Here is a 19367-nt window from a genome sequence, read left to right on the forward strand (position 1 = left end):
TTACCCCTGATATCTCAGTCTGAACCATGACAACAGTGGCTACTCAGGAAAGTATACCTAAAATATTTAGCAAGTGTCCCCCGACCCTTTCAAATGTATGTATAACTTTTCTATTTTAATATACTAACATCTCCAAATGTATTACACCATTTATTTTTGTTTTACATTTTTAAACAGTTGGAGGAGCTGGATATATACAGTAGAAGTTAATAATTATGTGGCCTGGAGAAGTATGTGAGAAATGTAGATGTGACTGAATATCATCCATCACAGCCCTAAGAGGGCGCGGTATGTATATTCTTTAATGAGATTCATTTCAAATGTGTACAAAAAAGGGTAGGGTCGGAAAGTGCAGCAGGTTGCATGTGACCGAGATGCTGCCCAATTAAATTTCACATTTGTGGGGTCTATCCTAAATGTAACATAACAGTCCCATGGCACATGCATCAGACTTGCTTCATCAATTACACACTTTGCACATCAGTGGTTTAGTTGACAGTGTGGCTAGAATTGCCCAGTTGCATTGGCCAATGGCCACACAATTTTTTTCAAGTCTTCAAGAGGGAGTAACACCCTTTAAGCCACTCAAAAAAGGGGTTCAACAAAATTTGTCACTTTTTATCAGCAAAAAAAAAGTGTTATGGCCTCTGATTCTGGGGCTACTCCTGCTACGCCTAGATAACACTACACGTTCATATTCTAAGGTAAAGTAGGTTCTGTCCTTAGGGGATTTTGTGACTGTGCAATTGATTTAAAGCTATTCCAATAGTTCAGAATGTGGAAACCCAGTATTGAAATAGGTGGAAAAATGAATGAGCTACTTTTTTTTTGCATTAACACATTGATTTATTCATGGCAGATTAAAGTCATGTAAACACTGCATACATTGTTTTTAAATACATTATACAATTCAATAAAAAAAGTCAAATAATTTTTAAATGAAGAAGAATAAAAAGTACAAATAAAGCTTAAATATTAAAGTTGCGATTTGATTGCTATAGAAAACGACTTGACTAGTTCTAATACGCTAAGATTTAAGATGCTGGCTACCCTTTTATGTAAACTTTTAATGTTCATATATGAGGTATTTATCCCACTTGTCTGGCTTATAACATATTAAACGTAACAGTATATTAGCAAATACTTTTCAAGTAATAAATATTTGGGACACTTCGTAGTGCAATTACATCTTGAAACCACTGACAAATCAGCCACCTAAGTCAGAACGGCCAGCGAACCTCTTAGATGCTTTACAGTATATTAAGTTATGCTTTTTTAGTTCCCGAATACAATGAAAGTGCTGATCTCACCACCATGTGGCATGAGAACGTAGTATTAATGAGAGTAATGCAGGTGACGTCCATACATTACAAGAGAGTAAGAGGAGGGCAATACTCAATATAGTTTTCTCAAATCTAGGTGCGGGAAATACATTCCATAAATGCTTTGTTGTACGTCATAAGATCCTTTACGTTTTCTCAAGCAAAGTAGAAGCTGTGAAAAAGGAAGGAAGATATAATTGTTATAATAGACACATTTGCATATTCAACTTTACTACTGTTGCTTATGCGGTGTATCAGAGATTGATTTACCAGCTATGAGATATGAAATAGCCCAGGGTAACTACTTTTACAATGACAACTTTCCCATTGATTTGATATGTTGCTATAACACATGTTTTCCACTTCAACAAGAAATATCACTGGTTGTTCTGGTTTTATAATACGGCCATGATGTTTGGGCGGAGTACAACCGAGCAGCGGAATGTTACCGCACTAGAAATCAAAGGATTTACTACTGCAACCACTTAATACTATGTCAGTCATGTACAGGTGGGGCGAGAAACATTAGCAAATATGTAACTGAAATTGGCAAATAGATTATTCATGCAGTCATATATTATCTCCAAACTATTCCTCATAGTTTTCATCAAATAAATATCATTTTTTTTGGCTGAATCATATGAGGGGATTCTTTTAAATTTTTTTTATGCAAATAGTTAAACATTGGAAAGGAGAATAATGGAAGTAGGCAGTAAATATAATGTATCACGAGGGGTAAAAAAGCAATATAATTTGAGGTAGTGTAAAAAAAGCATGCAGTCTACATGCATAATAACAGGCACATGGCAACAAACAGAAAATAATAGTTAAAGGGGTCTTACAAAATTGCAATTTATACTCTATCTATAGAAAAGATGATAAGTTGCTAATCCCATAACTGATCAAACCACGGATCAGAAGAAAGAGGATCTGGAGTTTCCCATCTACATATGGTTTCGGTTGAGTATCACATTTCTGCTTCAATAACTAACAGAGATAGCGGAGTGCTCCACAAGCTCCATTGAAACAGATGAGTTGTATTTTTAATGGCACTTTTAAAGAGGACCTTTCACCAATATGAGCATGCTAAGCTGGCCACATAATGGAATAATGGCTGCAAAGCTGAGTAAAAAGTAGTTTTTCTTTTTCAATTTCTCCTCTCCATTGCAGAAGTATTAATTTGTAAAGTTTATGTTATAATTGATGATATGCCCAAGTTTGTGTTACCATATATATGTCTTTTCAGGTTTGTATTTCTTCTCCTGAATGATGTTGATTAATCATATAGGGAGAATAAAACATGTCCCTAGAGAAGCTTAGAGCAGGCTTTCTCCTCTGTGAGAAATAATGATAGACAGCCCTGCTCTCTGCCTTGATCTCTACAGCTACTGTGTAAGGAAAACTCAACAATAAATAAAGCACCATGATTAAAGGGATAAAGTGTACGTAAATACAAAGCTAGTCATTATAGTGCGCACATATAGGACATATAGCAGGACCGATCGCCAAAAATGAACATAACAAGAACAAAGCAAAAAAGCGATCAGAAGAGTCCAATATGATATAAAATATTAAATATTTTATTAAAGATAAATATCAGGGAATATTTATCTTTAATAAAGTATTTACTATTTTATATCATATTGGACTGTTCTGATCGGTTTTTGCTTCTTTGTTTTAGCTACTGTGTAGGGTATACCCGAGCTGAGTCAGAAAGCTAGAAGTGTTTGTAATCACACTAAGCTCTGCTGTATCTCCCTCCCCATACTGACTGCTTTGAGATAATAAATGGAAATGTTTGTAATCACACTACACTACAAGTCTCAAGTCTATCACTACAAGTCTCAAAAGCATGTTCTTCTGACCTTCTAGGGGTGTGTTATTTTTTCTCCTGAATGACGCCTCCTGCTTATGACTTGTCAACACCATGCAGGGGAAAAAGTGCACACACAAAGAGAAAAAATTTTTGGTAACACACATTTTACAAGATAATATCTCTGCAAATGAGATGAGAAATTAAAAAATAAAAAATATGTTTTATGCAGCTCTGCAGCAAAGATTCCATGCTAAACAGGTGTGAATACTTTTCTGCCCAATGATGACAGATGTATTCTTGGAGTGATACCTTAATTGGCTAACCAGAAAATAATATGTTTGCAAGCTTTCAGAGCACAGTGGCTCCTTCTTCAGGCAGATTACAACATCTTGCCTGAAGAAGGAGCCACTGTGCTCTGAAAGCTTGCAAACATATTATTTTCTGGTTAGCCAATAAAGGTATCACTCCTAGAAAACTTCTGTCATCATTGGGCAGAAAAGTATTCACATCGATTTTTCTGGCTAATACGGTACCACAATACAATTTGTTATTGTACATCATGCTAAACAGGTGAAAGTCCTCTTTAATATATCATGGAATATATTGCAAAATGTGGAAAAAAAATCATTTTGTAGTGGAAAAGTAAGAAGCTGCATTTCCAGCACTGATTTTAGTCCTATTTTCATGCTGTTCACAGTGTGTAAGGATGACATATTAACATTATTTTGTGGGTCAGTATGATTATGTTGATGCCTTATAAGAATTGCTGCTTATGTGCTTCTTGTTACCATTAAAATATAAAAAAAACTTTGTGTTGCTAATTTTTTCACCAATTATGCTGTTATCTATTATTTCTTTTATTTAATTCAGCTGCTTCATGAACAGAATCATTGGAGCATATATGCAGCCTCAAGGATGCAATGAATTAAAAAAAAAGCTCAAATCTCCTATTCCAAATTCGGAAGGAACAAGTTTTGTTACAAATAAGAGAAGAAGCATATGACAGCACAGGGAGCACATATCGATCTTCAGTACAGAGCAATAGGAGCTCTGTGTGCTGCCACAAAATAAAATTAGAATTAATGAAATCACATAATTAAATCATTAGAACCCAATCTAAAAGGACACACTCAGCATCTAGGGGAGTAAATGTCATATCTGGAGTATTGTACACAGTGGTGCTGCTCATCAGACCGAAAGTGCTTCAGTAAATCCCAAAAAATTAAGAATAAGCTGTGGCACTCAGCCAGTAAAGTCTTTCATTCATATAATGGACAAAAGATACGGTTAGTATATGAATAAAAGACCATTTTAAAATGATAAGGTGAGGGTCAAACACAAGTCTAAATCCAGTTATGCAATCCATTATGTTCAACAGAGGGAAAGGAACAACCATAATTCAGACACATGAACAGACATGGTTCTGAAAATTAGAAGTTTATGTATATCACTTACCAAAAAGATGAGCAGGAATAGCAATACAAGGGCAAAGAGAACAGCCAAACAAATAAGAATGATTGCCCAAAATGGAAGTTCATTGGTTTGGGCTATTTCTGTTTTAGAAAAAGAGTTCATATTAGTTAAAATAACAAGTGTATTATTTTCATACTGCGCATTTACGTTATGTAATGTTATGTCATCACTCTACAGTCTTGGTTCCATTTCTTATTCATTAGGTTTTAGCAGAGCACAAGCATTTGCCAAAATGTTTCTTTCTTCTGGAAGAAAGTAGCAGTGCGTCACGACAGACCACACCCCCGATGGCAAAATCTTTCGTTATAGGGATCAGAGTTTTCTTCTAAAGATGTTTTTGCATCATAAGGGCCACAGAAAACAGATCTACTTTTATATATGATGTTTTTACTCAAAAATGGGAATGAATTTCAAAACAAATTAAGGTACACATACTAAAATGTAAATTTTTCCCCTTTCCCTTGCGTCAAGTTGCGGAAAATAAGCGTCTTGTACACGTCTACAAACACCCTGCATCAAAGAGTTTTAATTTTCCCCATTTTACTTATTTCGGAAAAGTGTTACCAATTTTTTTTTTACCTGTGACAGTAATGTCCTGCAATTGATACTGTGATCCTAATGTATTTCCTGTAACAGTCCCTCGGAAAAATTCATTCTTCACATTTGCCAAATTTATAGCTGGGTCATCTTCAAAGTAGCAGTTACATGATGCTATAATAGACCCATTCCTGAAAGTTAAAAAAAAAAATAGTCACGACTTGAATACATTATTCTCATCTTCTATATTTCATAGACAATAATTAGGAACTTGCCTATATGCTATAGCAACGTAGCACAGATAGACAGAACAAAATCCTATGAAAACATATTGTGGCTTATTTTCTTTTTTTTTTTTACCAAGATGCAATAGACCATTTATAAAGTTGGATAACAATACAAAAACCTGTCAGTTCATGACCTGGAATAAAGCCTAAAGTATATCTAGCATGAACAATAATAATTTACTGTAAAAGGAAATTACACACAATAGGTTCTTAGACGTAGACTATCTACAGTATTTAGCCATGTTCTGTCATGAAGACGATTAATACAGGAGCCCAAATGATTGATTAGGGCTATTCACACGAACTTTTAAGAATTCATGGATTTTTTTGGCTGAGGCAATGATAAATGGATTGCTATGTATATTTTTTTTTTATCTGCTGTCTTCTGTAAAAGTAAGGCCCACGTTTATATAGTAAAACAACTATATTGATTCTAAGCAACAAAAAAAAACAAAAAACATTGAATTACGGTATCAATTTGCATATCAGACCAAAGCATACTCATACAAAGACAACAATTTGTTCCGACAGTGGACTAATTCTTTCACGCATACACACACTTATAGTATACATAGCTATATATTAGGCAGCTGAATTCTCGGCAATTTCCTAACTTAAATAGTCACCTTGCCCAATAAATTTGGCAAAAAAGGTGACCACCAGGTGACAAGTTACAAATATTCTTTAGTCATCAAGAGAATATGTGCACAATTTATTGCATCTATATTCAAAAACTGATGAGAGGAGTCTTTGGGCCCATGTCTTTCATCCATATGGAACAGTTATTTGTTTCTTTTTTTGTAAAGACTGCTCCACCAAATTACCCAATAGCCAAAATCACTAATAGGAAACTATTACAGAAATGCTATAAATTGCATTAACAAACATAAAAGTAAATTGTAAACTTTACGATGAAGTGAGGAGTGGATAATAAGTTATACCTGTCACTAAGTAGAGATGAGAGGATCAAGCAAAATAGGAATTTGCCTGGATGCACTAATTTTCCCATAAAAAATTCAATTTGCAGAGAGGTTATTCTCCGCAAACTGAATGCCCCATATTATGCTCCGAGGAACTTTTAAACCCACAGCTTAATAAATAAATAATGTAGAAAATTTAAAAAAAACTTTATACTGATCTCACCACTCACCTCTCCAGGCACTCTGCTCCTCACAGTTCCCTGTTTGTTCCTCGTCGTATTTTCTTATCACTGCAGCAAGCAATGATCCCTTGGGCATCGTCACACTACGACGGGATTTCTGGCTTTGAAGAGGCCTGGGACAGATCTGCACAAGCAGGCATAAGGTCACGTTGTCACAATATCACAACGTGAGCTTTGACCTTGCACATACATGTGCGGAAACATCTTAGACCTCATCAGAGACTCATTCAGCACTCAAGGTGATAAGAAGATGCAACGAGGACCAGAAGGATGATGATGAGAAAAGCAGTAAGCTGTATATTAATATTTATTTTTATGATTTACCCTTACCCTTTTGATGGCCCTTTACAGTTTAGCAAAATTGTGCTTTAATAAAAAATCAATTAATTCTAAATGTCAGAAAGAAAAACAGTTACCTTGCTGATGCAAGCAGGCAATATTTAAACTTTTTGCCAAGTCCACTATTTTCGTATAACTCATTCATCTAGAAATAGAAAAAATATATAAACAACAACAAAAAATATAAACAACAAGATAAAATAACTGTGTACAGTTAAGTGTTTTCTTAGGTGATCTAAGGGGTAACATTTCTCCTTGAGTAGATTGCCAAGACGGTGAAAAGAGACTTATAGGCAATGCAATGAAATTAGCCTATTCAAACAGGAAGAGGGCTAGAACTCTAGTGCCACCTTTTAGAGTAGCAATTCTAAAAGTCAATATTGACCCTTTAAGAAGTCTTGCCACATGACTTATGATAGGAAGCCAAACCAGACAGTCCATTTACAGACACGTATTTTTGTGTGTTTGCCTCTCATCAGTGCAAACCAAAGGAGTGTCTGGTTTGGCGAGGCTCAGTAAAGAGTCAATAATGAAATTCAGCATTGCTACATTCAGTACTTGGCATTTGAGTTCCTGTCCTCTTCCTTTCTGATAATGCAATTTATAGTGATCATTTACAAATGCTTAGTTTGCTTCATATTTATTGGGAGAAATGAGCAATAAGCTGCACAAAGGGCAATTACTATGTATCATATATTTGCATAAAAGTTTTTTTTACAGATAGCACAAATGATTTTACTAATATTAATTATCTAACATATGAGTTTGATTTATACATTTATGATTCCCAGAATTCTCTGTGGCTTGAATAGAAAAAACAGTTTATCAGTAGAGATACTCTATATAGCTGGAGGAGAATGATAACTAAGATGTTATCGGTGTCCAAATTACATAATAGGACAGTTATTACACAAGATTTCACATTGAATTTGCACAGTTATATAAAACGATAATTAAGGAAACTTCTAATTTTAGTTGCTATTGATTTGTGACGTACAAGCAGACTATGCAGCCTGTCCTTAGTGACACAGCGCATTTCTGGAATACCGGTTTATTGGGCTATATACTATTTATAATTGGTGATAGTGTCAAACTATTGTTTGTAGATGTGATATTAGCATTAAATACAGTTTTAATTGTATTTTCCATTCTTGTATTAAAATTTTTCAAATCACCTTCTGCACTATGTCCTGTTCTAGAAGTTTCCTCTTTTCAGGGTCGGCAGGCAAAGAATTGTTAGTGATGGTAAAATTAATGGCATAGCCAAGGTAATTATTAGTTGGGATGGCTCCTATAATGGTTGTTGTTGTGGTAGTAGCTGTGGTTGTTGTTGTAGTAGCAGTGGTTCTTGTTGTGGCAGTTGTTGTCGTAGTAGCAGTTGTTGTTGTAGCGGCAGTTGTTTCCCCAACATCTGTTCTGTAAACTAAACAGGGAAGCTAATTAATTGCATGACATAGTAAAACAGGTCTCTTACTTGTCAAATATCACAGAATGCCAGGATGTGAGCATGTACAATAAAATTGATTCAATTAATTTAATTCCTAGCTAAGATCCACTTTAGAGCATAGTTCTCGCAGGTCAATTTGAGAGAACTGATGATATAGTTCTATCATTGATGCTAAAAAGATACTCCATACTGACATATTGTTGAGTTAAAAATTGGAACTTACTATTAACATTAATACTTGAGCTTGTTAAGGTAAAGTTGCCTAGAAGGGTACCCTCTTTGGTAATGTTTAAGAGTGCTTCTTTGACATCATCTTCTGTGAAGACTCTGGCCAAGAGATCCACATTAAAAGTGCAGATGGTTTCCGCAGTAGTATTTGTATTAGATGGAGTTGACCTAGAAATATAGGAATCTTCAATTTAGTGGTTTGGTTGAAGAGTGACACTGGGAAATATTGACCAATCAATCATACCTATTGCATAGAAATAGTCAATAATTGGTTGAAACTAATGATGAGCGAACATGCTCGAATAATGTTTTGAGAATGCTCGAGTGCTAACCGAGTAACTTCAACGTGGTCAAATAATATGTTCGAGCCCCCGCATGTCTCACAGCTGTTTGACAGCCGTAACACATACATGGATAACCTAAAAAACAGACAATCCCTGCATGTGCTGGGAGACATGCATGCAAGGGGACTTGAACTTATTTTTCGAGCATGCTGAAGACACTTTTTAGGTTTTTTTAATGAAATGGGTAAAAAACACAAACTACGGTATTTTATTCTTACCAAAGTCCTACATGTGTTTTTTTACTGCAAAGGGAAAAATAACCAAGTGTGGATGAAGGGACAGAACATATATTTATGACATAATATAGTACAGCCTTCTATAGACCAAGAATACCTACCTGAACCCAGTTAGTGTACAGGTGGAAAACATGTCCTTTACTTTTGAGTTATTCCCGAAACCATCATTAAGCTGAGGAAGAAGTGTACAAAGACATGAGCAACAGGAGATTTCAGTCATGGCATAAATCTTCTTAATCCAAAGAAACATTTGAGTCAAATGTAAGTAAGTATAATAAAATAGTAGATCACCTCAATTAGTCTATAAGCTAAGGACTTCTGATTTCCCAGGTCCTCAGCTAATATCTCCTGAGTGACATATTCACATTGGGATTCCATGCAATTAGTGTGTTTTTAGTCTATTCTGCTCTTATGTCTATGTCTATGTCTATGTACAGCTCTGGCAAAAATTAAGAGACCATCACATCAAAACCCTGTCATGGGCAGCCCAATCTCCAGACCTGAACTCCATTGAAAACCTCTGGAATGTAATCAAGAGGATGATGGATAGTCACAAGCCATCAAACAAAGAACTGCTTAAATTTTTGCATCATAATCAGTGTGAAAGACTGTGGAAAGCATGCCAAGACGCATGAAAGCTGTGATTAAAAATCATGGTTATTCCACAAAATATTGATTTCTGAACTCTTCCTGAGTTAAAACATTAGTATTGTTGTTTCTAAATGATTACAAACTTGTTTTCTTTGCATTATTTGAGGTCTGAAAGCACTGGTTTTTTCAATTTTGACCATTTCTCCTTTTCAGAAAAAATGCAAAATTTTTTTGCTTGGAAATTCGGAGACGTTGACAGAAGTTTGTAGAATAAATGAACAATTTACATTTTACTCAAAAATATATCTATAAAGAGAAAAATCAGACAAACTGAACATTTTGCAGTGGTCTGTTAATTTTTGCAAGAGCTGTATATGTCCACATACTGTATATATTAAAATATGCCAATATTCTAAGATGTACCGTATATGGAATTCTGCAATCTCCATTATGCTTCCAAGTAAATCAGTACTAATTCACTTTTTACATATTTTCACATTCCTGTTACAACCCAACTTACCAGTTTCTCAATAAGCGTTTGCACTTTGATGTACTGATCGGAGTCTTTTATTGTTAAATTGCTGTTATACTTAAGGTTGGTAATGGTGAAGTTAATGAAAAAACTTTTGGGCCCAATAATCTGCATAGTGGTCATTATCGGTGGTTGAGTTGCTAAGGAAAAACATTGAAAGGGTTATAACCAAGTAGTGAGAAAATTCTGTGACAAGAAAAGTGGTGTATTGTACATACCCACACAATAAATGATGGTTTTCTTACTGCTACAAAATTCCTAAACAACATAAGCTACATATAGGGTGCTAATTATTAAGACTGACGTGCCCATATGCCCATATGACCTTGGAATAAAACAGAACAAAATAATGTGCCTCTGGTGAGTACCATTCAATTTTCTTCTATGTTCGTAATCATTTTAGGACTTTCCCAAACGTGTTAAGCCAGGGCTACACAGCATATCCGACACTGAAATTGCAATGACACATTACAAGAGAGGATACAATGATTTCCTACGATGTCAGGTGGCGACCTGCTACTGAAAAAGAGCCACACATGTTTCCTAATTTGTTGTATGTGCTCTCGCTAGTCACAATTTGCACGCAACGCACTTGCCACAAATTTCAATCCATACTGCATGAGACATAAGACTTTCATGCAATTTGTCTGCAACTTGGTTGTTTTTGTTTTTTTTGCATCAAAATCTGAGCTCTGAAATAGTCCCGCGACAGCAAGTCACAGACAAGTTGCACAAATGATTTTGGCTTCGCAACCTGTCAGAGAACTATTATCTCAGGACACATCGTTGCTGTGTAGCCTCAGCCTAATTGTCTGTCAATCTTCATTCCCCAGAATTATATTTCAAATTTACTTTGTATTGTCTGTGTTGTCTTGACATGTCCCCGCTTAATTGTAAAGTGCTGCGGAATATGTTGGGGGCTATATAAATAAAATTAGTATTAAGGATTTATGGGTGAATTTCATCAAGACTGATGTTTTGTATGCTAGTTTTATCCAGAGTTTGCTGGAGAAAGATGCACAAAATTCATTAAGAGGGGTGTGCTTCTTAATAATTTAGACCCATCTTTCGCCCATGCACTAGTGTCATAAACATACTCCTGTATGCTGTAGATTATTATAAACCTTTTTAGCACCGCTTGGCTATTCCTCTTTTCTATTAGCTCCACCCACTTTGAAAAAAAGTAAAAATTGGGTTGGGGCTGAAATAAAAACCCTAAAGTTGCTAAATGTTTGTATAACTATACAAAAAAAATTCTAAATTAAAATGCTGAATGAATCTGTAGTAGGAACACAAAAACAAAAAAAAAACATAACAAATAGCATATTATGATACTGGAAAATGTTGTAATAAACATTTCCAGCTGCCATATTTCTTCATTATAGTCGACGCCTTTGGAAACATATCAGTTACTTACTTGTTTCAGTCATGACCTTGTTGTAACCTAAATGATAAAAAGAAGGTATCATAGTGTAATGTTTTATAAGCACATATTTATTTTCATCTATACATATCATTTAGCATACAGGTAATCTATTAAAGGGAATCTGTCAGTAGGATCAACCCTCCTAAGTCATCTATATGGGCATGTAGATCATAGGAAGCTGAATAAAATGATACCTTGATATCTGCAATCTGCTGTCTTATTCCAGAGAAATCCATGTTTTTCTTAACATGCAAATGAGCTGTTAAGATCTAGGGGTCAGACATTGATTTCCCCGAGAATCTGCCTCTAGAGTTTATTTTAAATGAAAGAGAGAATTACCACAGTGAGACAAGAAGAAAAGCCTGTCAGTCATTACATGTCTCACTCACGTTGGTAACACTCTTTCATTTAAAATAATCTCTGAGATCTTTGTTCTGCCCATAGATCTTATCAGCTCATTTATTTATTAAGAAAATATGATTTCTCTTGAATAAGACATCAGATCGCAGATATCAAGGTATCATTTTAATCAACTTTCTGTGACTTACATGCCCATATAGACAGCTTATGAGGGTTGATCCTACTCACAGATTCCTTTTAAAGCACCACTTCAGCGTTTTTTATGTTTCAGTGCTGGAGTGGTACAACTAATCTAGGTTTCCTGACCCTAGTATTATACTTACCAGCTCTTGTTTTCAGCTGTTCCCCATGCCGCTCCAGTCTCGCCCTGCCATCTTGTGACAGCAACTTCTGACTGACCAGAAGTCAGCGGTAGCGGTCACAAGTTCTCAATGTCACTCTATGAGAGCCTCATTTGTTGGGAATTCTGAATCACCCAGGTGCGAACCGGCAGGTCATAAACTGCTGGAGACTGAATGGAGCGGCACGGATAACAGATCAAGACTTTGGCTGGTAAGTATAAGACTACGTGCAGGGAATTTAGATTAGCTGAACCACTCCAGTGCTGCAATAAAAAAAGAATATAATTATTATAAAATATAATATAATGTATACATCATATATATTAGAGAAAGACTGCATGAACGATGTGATGTTAAAGTGCAATAATTATTTGTGACCCGTACAAGCATTTTTAGACGTGGGTTGAGTAACTCTCACTAATTCACTTTACAGATACTATTAGTCTTACCATTAACATAGAGGCTGCTCTTGTCCAAAGTATAATTTCCCAGTTTGGTAATGTTTGAAGTTATATTTGTAAATTCATCATAAAAAGCGACTCTATCAAACTGAGCTCCAGATGTGTCTTTTTTGAGTCTGCAAATGGAGTTTACTTTTGTGTTGCTTACACCAGAAATCCTGAAAAGAAAAAAATGTAATAAAACCAAAATAAGTACAAATATTACTGCACTACAATTTAAGGGGTATTCTCAAGAACGTACATATAGTGCTCTATGTGCGCTGTATTCTGCACTAATACTTCAGTCACGAGTCATGACTCCCTAGAAAAGACTCCTACGTTAATGTGAACAGTGCCTGAACTGTGTGTGGACCATACTTGGTTTATATGAGGTATTGCTGCTATACTAAGTACTGTTTATATGATGAGCTGCTGTGGATAACCAAGAGTAATGGATGAGTGCAGCATTTCCCCTTAGTTGTTTCCCAGCGTCTCCTCCTTCCCGCAGATATTCTCTTTTTGCCATCATTGTCACCCAGCAATGAAGCCTCAGCAGAGCCACAAGTCAACCTACTGGGTGTGGTAGGGCCCACACTTACCATTTAGGTGCCTCACGATTCGATTTTTCCATTGAATCAGTAAATCAATATTTTAAAAACTCAGAATTATAAGCCATCCAAACTTCATATTAGCCATATAAGTGTGATTAATCCCCCAGCTTGGCCCCTAGATCTCATATACTTACTCAAAGCTGTCAATGCTACAGCCGATCAGTCTGCTGCTGACTGTGCTGTTCTTCATTAAGCTGGTTATCTAAGAAGAGAAAAAAAGCGTCAATTGTTCCTTATAATTCACAGAAATTTATAGCGTATAGTTCTAAAGGTAATACAGATATATTATCATGGGTTTATTTTTTGTAATCTTAAGGAGAATATATTTAAATTTATATTCATCAATTAAACTCAATTTTGTAGCTAGTCTAAAGTTTTGTTGGAAGGGGCTATATCTGATGCACAAACTTCCTGCACTTCATGCAAGGACTTATCTGCATATACAGTGGTATTATCCTGGATTATCTGGTGTCCAACATTACAACAACACAGTCGTTAAATCCCTTAGTCTCTGTAGACTCTGTCCCAGTCTACACAGCAAAGCCAGGAAGTGCTACAGACAGCAGAAAAGGTCTGTAAACTGAAAGCTTTTTTATATGGATGTTCCAATCACATTAAGTGATTTCATATTAATAAAATGTGTCATCACTTATTGTTGGTAGGGGACCTAACTTTTGCTGAGGCCCCTCTATTCTCAGGATTGATGGGGGTTCCTGAGATCCAACCATGACAAAATATAAAATGATTATTATATATTGCTGGGATATGCCATCCCTGTATCAAAGTAAAATAACGTGTCACCAGATTCTCTTTCTAATAGTTTGTAAAGTTTGTTGGGTCTAAAAACCTGTTAGAGCAAAATTTACCAAAAATTAATTTAAGGATAAAAGTAAACTAGCTGTTTGCTGGGAATTGACCATTTGGACCCTCAACGATCCTGAGATCGAAGCCCTGGAGCACAGAGAAAGAGTACTGTAGCTCCATTCTGAATGGGACTGAGGTGTTCATGTGCAGCTTTTACATACATTGTCTAAGGCAGGGGTCCCCAACTCCAGTCCTCAAGGCCCACCAACAGGTCATGTTTTCAGGATTTCCTTTGCATTGCACAGGTGATGCAATTATTACCTGGGCAAGACTAAGGAAATCCTGAAAACATGACATGTTGGTGGGCCTTGAGGACTGGAGTTGGGGACCCCTGGTCTAAGGGACTGGCGAATAGATAGCTTCCCTATTTCTGTCAGTCCTATAGAAAATAAATGGAGCAGAGCCTGTGAATATGCACCAATTTTTGGATTGCTGGAGATCCCAGTGGTTGAACCCGCCCCCCCCCCACCCCCATTGATCAGCAAGTTATATTTTTTTTGCATGCCTTTGAGTTTTTAATTTTTAATTTTATTTTATTAATCATATAAACACATTAATGGCCAGTGCAATACATAATTCGCATACACTTTACAGCCAGCAACATTTTCAATTCTGTCGCTTTCAAAAGCAGTGCGTGTTATCGTGTTCCTGCTTACCAAGGAAATGACATTTTCAGCAGTGGAGTTATAGTTTGCAGAGTTTTTTATTCCAAGGTCAGATGTGTAGATCAGGTTTGTCAGTGTAAAGTTGAGAGTGACGTCTTCAAATACTGTGGATTCAACTGGAGGTTGGGTCACCACCACTATAGGAGGCTCAACCGCTGATAAAAGGAATAAAAAAAAGCAAAGAAAAGCTTCAAGATTTGATGATATGATGTGGCATTAAAGGGTATTCCCATCTCCAAGATCATATCAAAATATGTAGTAGGTGTGATAATAATATTATTAGCAAATTCCTCCAATTAGTACTGTGGTATAGTTTTTCTAATTTGCTATGTCTTTTTCCTGATGTGCAGACATTACAGGACCTTAGGTATCCATGGTTATGACCATTAGCAACTAGTTAACTGTCACTATATGAGTTGTCGTAACCACAGATACCTAAGGTTCTGCAATGCCTGCACATCAGGAAAGAGACATGTCGAATCAGAGGATTTATACTACATTTCCAATTGGAGGTATTTGCTAATATTTTTAATCTGCCTACCACATATTGAGATGCCCCTTTAAATAATCTTTAAGCCCCTAAGAAGTGCGAGGGTATTTTGTTTTTTATTAATAAGGTTGTCCGCATTGATTAGACAGCATAAATGTGCAGACAGGTCTCCTCTTCCCGACCTCCGCCGTACTATTACTGCGGAGGTCGGGTCCCCTGCTTTGATGTGGGATCCGACGCTGAGCCCACCTCAAAGCCGGGACATGTCAGCTGTTTTGAACCGCCGCGATTCACCCGCCGCTTTTAACCAGTTAAATGCCGCTGTCAAAGGCTGACAGCGGCATTTAACCGGCGCTTCCGGCCGCGCGGCCGGAAATGATCGCATCGCCGACCCCAGTCACATGATCGGGGGTCAGCGATTCATCAGGATGGTAACCATAGAGGTCCTTGAGACCTCTATGGTTACTGATGCCGGCCTGCTGTGAGCGCCACCCTGTGGTCGGCGCGCATAGCAAGCCTGCAATTTAGCTACATAGCAGCGATTTGATGATTGCTGCTATGTAGCAGAGCCGATCCAGTTGTGCCAGCTTCTAGCCTCCCATGGAGGCTATTGAAGCATGGCAAATGTTACAAAAAAATGTTTTAAGAAATATGAAAAAAAAAAAAAGTTTAAATCACCCCCCTTTCGCCCCATTCAAAATAAAACAATAAAAAAAATCAAACCTGCACATATTTGGTATCACTGCATTCAGAATTGCCTGATCTATCAATAAAAAAAGGATTAACCTGATCGCTAAACGGCGTAGCAAGAAAAAAAATTGAAACACCAGAATTACGTTTTTTTGGTCACCATGACATTGCATTAAAATGTCATAACGGGCAATAAAAAGAACGTATCTGCACCAAAATGGTATCATTTAAAATGCCAGCTCAGCACGCAAAAAATAAGCCCTCACCTGACCCCAGATCATGAAAAATGGAGACGATACGGGTAACGGAAAATTGAGCAATTTTTTTTTTTTAGCAAAGTTTGGAATTTTTTTTAACACATAGATAAAAGAGAACCTAGACATGTTTGGTGTCTGTGAACTCGTTATGACCTGGAGAATCATAATCAAAGGTCAGCTGTAGCATTTAGTGAACCTAGCAAAAAAGCCAAACAAAAAACAAGTGTGGGATTGCACTTGGATTTTTTTTCCTGTTTTCTAGTACACAACATGCTAAAACCAATGATTTTGTTGAAAAGTGCAACTTGTCTCTCAAAAACAGGCCCTCATTTGGCCATATTGACGGAAAAATAAAAAAGTTATGGCTCTGGGAAGGAGGGGAGTGAAAAACGAGAACGCAAAAATGGAAAAGGGCAAGGTCATGAAGGGGTTAATAAATTACTACGTAACTCAGCTTTATATTTCATTAGCAGCACACTTCCTTCTAATTACTATATTTGCATTGCTTTTACAGCCCAACTTTATTAATATGTGGGACCCTCTAGTACAGAGTATTCACCAGTCACTATTTTCTTTGCAGGAAATACTTACAAGCAGTTGGTACAATTGGCTGTTTCTCATTATATCCTACAAGGTAAGAAAAATAAAAGTCACCATCTGTAGAAAATGCGTTAGTGCTACAAAATAAATATAAGAAGATATTGATATTGTAATAATTACCATTGACATAGAGGCTGTTTGGATCCAAAGTGTAGGATCCAAGTGTGGTGACATTTATTGTCTGGTCCTTCAACTCTTTGTAGAAAGCGACTGTATTGAATGGGCTAGATGCTGAGTAATTGCTGTACGTACAGATGGCATTAACCTTAGTGTCTTTGGAATTTGCCAACCTAGGACATGAAAAAAGGAAACAATGTAAAGTTTTCCCATGAAATACTAACATTAACTCTTACGTCTTGCTGTTGCATACCTCTTGTATGTAATGTACATTATACAGTATATTATGAAGTGCGCCATCTTGATTAGATGTCTCAGCTATGGAAGGTTGAGATAGAATGAACTGGGGTCTACCAGGGTGAACATAAGTTACTCTACGCGACTGCAGACTGTTACAGCCTGACAATATCCAGAATGCAAGGACTGAAGTCATTTATCTTCAGCAATGAAAAACCCCTTTAAACTGGACAGCACTAGATATGTTTCTCACCTTTACACATCAAAAAAATTCTAGTATGGAAATAGCTCGGCATGCCCTGATACTGCATACGTAATGAAAGGCTCGATAAATGTCAAACATATCATTGTCAAAAATGATTTATCTAGCAGAAGTAATGTGCTCTAACTTAACATATATTTATATATATATATTACATATGCACACGTATTTGAAAACAGGAGCTTCATTACATCATGGCAGTCATCATCACTGTCCTTCACTTAGTTTTGGCTGTAATGCAAAACAGGTACGGACTGGGGCTGAAATTCAGCCCTGGCATTTGAAATCACACAGACCCATGCGGTCCCCATCCCCAAGCACCAGATGAAATATATTAGTAAGATTACCCTGGGTGGAAGAAGCAAGATCTACTACAAGACCAATATTTCTAATGTTCCCTATGGCCTGCTGGCACTTTGTGCTTTGTCACACCTCTTAACAGTATGGGTGTCTTGAGAACACCGATTCTGTTAACAACATAGCAGACAATGTGGCCCACGACCAGACAGGCCCTTCTGGCATTTGCCAGAATTGCCCAATGGCCAGTCCAGCCCTGATGCAAAATGTACGGCGTGCAAAGAATACGGAGCACTGTAAGCAATAAAGAGGACGGCAACACTCGACAGAGTACCACAGAATAATTAAACAGCTGATTGATGTGTGTATGTGGAGTCGGATTCCCCACCGGTCTCATACTGATGGTCGATCCTAGGTCATCAATATTAAAATCCTAAAAACTTCTATATACATCCCCTGTTTACTCCAGTGGGTATTTTTCCACTCCTTCATTCAAGCACTGACAACTTTCCCTAAAATATATGTTCATATATAAGTTGTCAATTATTATGGTCTCGTAAGCCCAGTTATGCTAATTAATTTTGTGCAATCTACAGATACTTGTATGTTTAGTTTCTCCTGTTCTATAACATACCCATGATGTTGTAGCATGTCCAAAATGATAGATGAAAAATACAGCACTGCAAAAAACTTTCCATAGCCTTTTTTTTTTTTCAGGAAAAATAAAATCAGAAGGTCCAGAAGCCCCTTTGTCACATTGCATTATTGCATTTCTACATCGCATCTTAGTTCGATAAGCTAGGAAGAAGGCTGGCACCTCAAAATAGCCATAAGGAGCCCACACACCAACGAATGCTCTCGTCAAAATGCTCAAATTGCCAACAGCTATTTTGACAGACTGTGCCCCTCCATAAGAAGCACACTTGGTTTGGCCAAGGGTGATGTAAGCAGCCACCAGGCACTTCTGACAGCAGCTTCTGTGAGAGGTTGGTGGCCAGTGGCACTGAAATTGTGGCATTCAGCTGACATTTCTCTTAAGGTACCTTCACACATAACGATATTGTTAACGATATCGTTGCTATTTGTGACGTAGCAACGATATCGTTAATGAAATCGTTATGTGTGACAGCGACCAACGATCAGGCCCCTGCTGGGAGATCGTTGGTCGCTGAATAAAGTCCAGAACTTTATTTCGTCGCTGGACTCCTGCTGACATCGCTGGATCGACGTGTGTGACACCGATCCAGCGATGTCTTCACTGGTAACCAGGGTAAACATCGGGTAACTAAGCGCAGGGCCGCGCTTAGTAACCCGATGTTTACCCTGGTTACCATGCTAAAAGTAAAAACAAACAAACACTACATACTTACCTACAGCCGTCTGTCCTCCAGCGCTG

At 36.9% G+C, this 19367-nt stretch overlaps 1 protein-coding gene across 1 annotated transcript in view; it reads right to left on the minus strand.

Moving 5' to 3' along the window:
• Positions 1–585: 585 nt before the first annotated feature.
• Positions 586–19367, minus strand: part of LOC138648760 (mucin-16-like) — a 44436-nt gene continuing 25654 nt past the window's right edge. The window contains exons 24-37 of the mRNA XM_069738669.1: positions 17179–17348; positions 17050–17085; positions 15013–15176; positions 13627–13694; positions 12891–13060; positions 11732–11758; positions 10303–10454; positions 9293–9363; positions 8607–8779; positions 8112–8359; positions 7014–7081; positions 5191–5339; positions 4594–4691; positions 586–1494 (exon numbers count right to left, since the gene is read on the minus strand). Coding sequence (XP_069594770.1) covers positions 1396–1494; positions 4594–4691; positions 5191–5339; positions 7014–7081; positions 8112–8359; positions 8607–8779; positions 9293–9363; positions 10303–10454; positions 11732–11758; positions 12891–13060; positions 13627–13694; positions 15013–15176; positions 17050–17085; positions 17179–17348 — 1693 coding nt within the window. The 3' untranslated portion in view covers positions 586–1395. The remainder of the gene's footprint in view (positions 1495–4593; positions 4692–5190; positions 5340–7013; positions 7082–8111; positions 8360–8606; positions 8780–9292; positions 9364–10302; positions 10455–11731; positions 11759–12890; positions 13061–13626; positions 13695–15012; positions 15177–17049; positions 17086–17178; positions 17349–19367) is intronic.

This window comes from Ranitomeya imitator, chromosome 1, assembly GCF_032444005.1.
Source record: "Ranitomeya imitator isolate aRanImi1 chromosome 1, aRanImi1.pri, whole genome shotgun sequence".
NCBI lineage: Eukaryota > Metazoa > Chordata > Amphibia > Anura > Dendrobatidae > Ranitomeya > Ranitomeya imitator.